General features: G+C 34.8%; 1 protein-coding gene across 1 annotated transcript; it reads left to right on the top strand.

Moving 5' to 3' along the window:
- Positions 1–236: 236 nt before the first annotated feature.
- Positions 237–705, top strand: LOC145121160 (non-specific lipid-transfer protein-like; the record flags this gene model as incomplete). Its single annotated transcript, XM_079056949.1, has 2 exons — positions 237–436; positions 545–705. Coding segments are annotated over 2 exons (210 nt in total), but the record flags the coding sequence as incomplete, so codon positions are not given.
- Between the last annotated feature and the right edge of the window lie 4966 nt (positions 706–5671).

Genomic DNA, 5671 nt, shown 5'->3' with positions numbered 1-5671 from the left:
ATCCAACAGTGACTTCCTTGCTACGCGTACGGGTCCTAGGCTTTCAGTTGTATAGGCCCATACTACCTTCCATACCTACCCGTATTTGTCTCAAAGATCATCACAACACCCTAACACTACACATACGCATAACCATACACTATATCCTAATTCTATAGAGGAAAGGATAAACATATTACAACTGGCTGGCTGACTCCACACAACTCATCCCACCACTAGCTGCCACATGACCCTCTATTGGTGTTGTGCCACCGGCATGTTGCAGTGGGGTTAAATCACTCAATAACGCTGCAAAAACAACTCCTGATCGTCAGACTGCTTGTGGCTGTTTAAAGAGTGCTTCTGGTGGTGTTAATCATGGCAACGCTGCTAGCCTCCCCGGCAAGTGTGGTGTCAGCATCCCTTACAAGATCAGTCCTAGCACTGATTGCTCCAAGTATGTTAAAATATCTCTTTATTTTCTTCAATTTCAAGTTGATAGACTCATCTACTGGATTAAATCTTTCATGAACAAACTTTAATTGTATTGATGTGGTTTTCGCAGGGTACAGTGAGTCCGTGATGTTTATGGATGTTTGGAAGATTAGAAGCATATATATATCTAAATTACAATAATTATGGAGAACACTATTAATTGTGTTTGAGAAAGACATGTATGACTGTATATGTCTCTATGATTTGTAGTGCGTTTTCAAGTAAAATAGTGTTCCTATTATCTTTGTAATGTCATCAACTTTTTTATATACCTCCCTGGGTCTCTCCTTTTATATTCTTGTCATTTTCACAGTACCTGCCAATTAAAGGCATGTAGATTCACAACGTACATGTGCATTATCTGTGTTCTATTGGATCAAACTAAAGAACATTAATAGAAATGGCAAAAAATATCGTTGCATATACAAACATGAAGGAGGGAGAGGTTCTTGTAATACAAGTGAGATTTCTTTATAATCAATAACCATGTGAAAATCACAAGGGAATATATATATATATATATATATATATATATATATATATATATATATATATAACAAATCAAAATTCATTGTTTTTAATTCCTACAAATTAAACTATAACATTGATATATTATTTATACATATATAAATACTAAGAAAATAGGGGTGAAAGGTATTTAGGTGGCCGTTTCATATCAATTTTGTGGGGGTCAGGCAGGGACGACTCAACTAATTTAGGGCTCTAAGCAAACAAAAAAATTAAGGCCCTTCGGTTTTATTAATTAAACCAAATCCCAAACTATTTTGTTAATGCATCTCAGCTCATCACGTATATAAATATGAAGTTTGTTGAAGTTTTGATCTCTCAGCCGATGTGGGACTTAAAGGTAGAGTTAATATGAAGCAAGAGGATGGTCGAGTTTATATAAAAGAGGAGAGTTGGCTGAGTTTCATCCATGAGCGATGTGGGATATTTTAATGTAGCTTCCAAAATAAAATGAATGAAACGTAAGCAAGAAAATGGGAACCTGAGACACTTAGTTTGATAAACCATTGTTTTTACCACCAGACCAAGCTCCAACATTTCTTTATAACCCAAGAAATACGTATATATATACATATATAATTAATAGAATAAACTTTAAAATTGGGGGCCCTTTAGAATTAAGGGCCCAAAGCCCTTGTGCAGTTTTACAAAGGGTAGAGCGAGACCTGGGGTCAAGTGAAAATGATATAAAGCTGACATGAGTGACCAAAAATATAGTAAAATATGGTCACATACCCATTGGTCTAAAAATCACTAGTGCATCATAGATTGTTCATACGAAATTTAAAATGAATAAAAAAGATATAAAAACAACGAATACAACTATTTGCAAGTGTTTTCAATGGTCAGGTCACACTCTTGATTTTGAACATTCATTGAGATTGTATATATGTTTTATTCCAATTGGTTGTTTTTGGGTCCACATTTATTTTACACATGTCTTCTCAATAGAAAAATGAATCTAATTGTTTTAATTAATAATACTTCATAAATAAATTTTGAGATATCATTGAAAATAAAATACCTAGAAATTACAAATATTATGAGTACAAAAAACAAAATACCTATTATTTACAAATATTATGAGCAGAACTCATAATACAAAGAACTATCCTTAAATTTACTGATAATTATTCATATAAATACAATTTTATTTATGAGTGATCTTTTATATAAATACAATTAAAGTTCATTGATATCAAAGATTTTTATTTTTTTTTTGAACAAAAAAGGATTTTATACCAAGGACCAGAAGGAGCTAGAAAAAAAATTAGGGATCAAAAAGGGGATTTTGAAGTCAAACATTCCAAGTAATTACATTTTACTTATTCCTACTGTTATATCACCCATAAGTAGTAACAATATCTTTATCCTCAATCAAACTATTTGAGAAGTTCATCGATTGGAATACCTAATCATTTCGAAATCGCTAAATCATCCAAATTTTCGTCACTATAATCAGATCCACACCTCTTTTCGGCTTTAATATAATCATCATGTCAACCGACGGCAGAAGCTCTGCAACGTTAATCGGAAATGGGAAAAAAGATCTACCCACTTAGAACTAGCCCCCCCCCCCCCTTTCATACACACACATACTTGATTTGCAAACTCGCAAAATGTAAAAATATGAATGGTATTCTCTTGAGTGGAGTCAAAAGTCGTACACAAAAGTAAAAAGAACATTAATGTCACGGTTCACAAGGTTAACACGAGTAGGGATCCCATTTAATTAGTAAGATTCTCGAAAGTAAGACATTACCCTTAACGAGAGCAAGTTTATACTATCTAGTACTATGATGTACCTGATGAAGTCTAAGCGAATCAATATGCTTCCTAGTAGCTCTCACTGAGAACTTACCTTCCACTGCCAATTCCCATGCCTATCTATTGCACTTCTAGGTCAAATCCCTCCACGTACCGGCTACTAGACAATCTCAATGAACCTCCAAGCATAAATCCTAGGAAAAAGGTCCATAAAATTTGAACTACCAAGCCACACTTTCTTCCAAAAGTACGTATTTAGACCATTTCCCAAGATTTTTTGAGCCATATTATGAGGAATAAGCCTCTGATCATGCATCTTTTAAAAGGAGATAACCATAGCAGACCAAATTCTACATTTATTAAGGTTTTGATCAAACTGGCCCAATCCACCATTAAAACCATGGATATAGGTAATAATCTGCACCCAAAGCAGTTGGATTCCATAAGAAATCTCCATAATCACTTTTGCAACAAAGCTTGATTAATGCAACGGAACTCATAACATGTGACATCCCCAAATTTCTCGGCCAGAAAAGACCGATTTAGTTTATGCTTTTAAAATAAAATCAGAGTAATCTTCCAAAAGATGTTGCGGAATTTGTCGCCAAAACAAAATATGATAAAAATTTATCAAAACATTTCTTAAATAAATGTATTTTCATTATAAAACAAAACCTTGGGATGTCATGTTCCGATACAGACCAAAAGCATAAACAGTACATTATAAGTCTTACGACAGTTATTTACATCTACTGGCCTATAATCCAAAAATCCATCGTCATCATCCAATTATGCTCTGGGTCCACTACCTGTAATATACAAAAAGCTGAGTGGGTCAGGCTTGTGAGCCTGGTGAGCATATAGGGTTTTCAACCCTCAAATAATAAATTTATTAATTTTTAACAACCAACAATAAATTTATTAATTTCATCATCCAATAATAAACCTGATTACCCATTCCCGTTATCCTCACTTTACGTCCTTAAACACCTATCACAAGGGACCTAGTCTAAGGATTTTCATCGGGGTGACAACACTGCTTTAGGGATTCCTCAGCAATTTATGTCAAATAAGGCAACCATGAGGGGGATGGAGTACACCAGCGAACATATAGTTCACCAACACCTACAGGTTGCGAGCCTGTTAGCGTTCCACTGGACTGTCTAGAAAGGTCTGTGGTTGTCATCTATACTCCGCTAGATGACTACAACAACAACATCAAGGCCTCTCATCATTTTAACACACATCAACTATTTCATCTACCAATATTTTACCCAATATATTTGTAGATAAAAATACATATACAGTTTAAAACTTGTATAAAACATCCATTCAACACCCATCTCAAATAAACAAACAACATATATACACATAGCACGTATTTTATAGAAAATACTTCATACCTATGTGTAAGAAAAAAGTGACTATACACTCACTTGGTATAACGATAATCGGGCAACACTTCATTTCTTAAAGCTATCGTTTCCGATAAAACCGGGATGTTTTCCCAAAACTCGGGCTTCACGCAGGCAGAGTTTCGTCTCGAAAATTCTTTTTCTTGGGATCTTCGGGCTCTCCGTTACTTGCTTATGATGATAGGATGATAAAATAGGACTGGGGGGTAATTTTCGCAATATAGAAGAAAGTATATGGGTGAAAGGATGAAAGTTGTAACATAAAATCGGATGGCATCGATCGCTATTTATAGTGGCTGGATACATGAGTTATACTGGGCATAACTTTAGAGTACGTTGGGCGTACTCCTTCTTTAGCCAGTACGTTGGGTGTACATCGAGTACGCTGGGCGTTTCGGAAGGATCATATCAGACACGTCAAGGCTATGACACGTGTCTCTCATGCGAAGAAGTAGGGCTACATGGCCAATCTCGGACCGTGAACACGAGTAAGCTGGGCGTACTCCGAATTTTCCAACTTCAAAAATTCGTAACTTTCGCATACGAGCTCAGTTTTTGACGTTCTTTATATCCACATGTAGATGAGACTATGCTCTACAACTTTCATTGAGACTCCGTCAGCTAATTTTGACTTTATTTTTAAATTTATATTTTTAACAAGCCGGGACAGGAAAAGTCCGTTAAAAATTCATAACTTCTTCATACGACGTCCGTTTTTGTCTGTCTTTTTACCGTTGAACTACTATGAACAAGATCTTCGATTCTCGTTTAGGTTGTTTTGGCTAAAAATCACTCGATCTAAAATTTGAGTTTCGGGCTGCATATAACTAAGCTGAAACTTAGAAAAATCATAACTTCCTCAGACGAAGTGAGATTTGAGTGTTTTTTTATGCACGCTCTCGGTTTAATGTATAGTACGACTTTCGTTTAGATCACTAATGCTAAAAAGAACTTATCGTAAATTCACTTTTTACGTCATACAACGTTGTGCCGGTTCTGTCGCGAAACTTCGACAGGTCATAACTTCTTCGTTATAACTCGGATTTCGATATTCTTTATATTTCCAGAATCCTTATTTCAACCACTACAACTTTCTTCATAGATATCGGGGTTATTTATCATTTATTTTCGATGCTTGTTTTTATCCTTAATTTATTAAATTATAATAATTAAGTATAAAACACATAATACTCAAATAATACATCTTTATTATTTTAAAACAAATTACAAAGGTTGACCTAGACTATTACATCATAATTAATGTCTAGCCTAGAAACATGGGCGTTACATAACATCCAAACCCCATTTTTCTTTTTCTATTAACGTTATGTCCCATTTGATCCAAGTAATATTTTTTCTCCATTCTAAACACCCCAAAAAAAATCTACACCACAAACTATCAAACAACCGAGCAATCGTCTCTGGAAGCTTAAAAAGGGACATGGAATAAATATCCAGGTCGGCCAATGGAAATTAAAACAGGTTAT

Source organism: Lactuca virosa, chromosome 1 (assembly GCF_052849685.1).
Source record: "Lactuca virosa cultivar CGN04683 chromosome 1, Lactuca_virosa_CGN04683_v6, whole genome shotgun sequence".
Classification (NCBI taxonomy): domain Eukaryota; kingdom Viridiplantae; phylum Streptophyta; class Magnoliopsida; order Asterales; family Asteraceae; genus Lactuca; species Lactuca virosa.
This window is presented reverse-complemented; position numbering and strand designations above follow the sequence as displayed.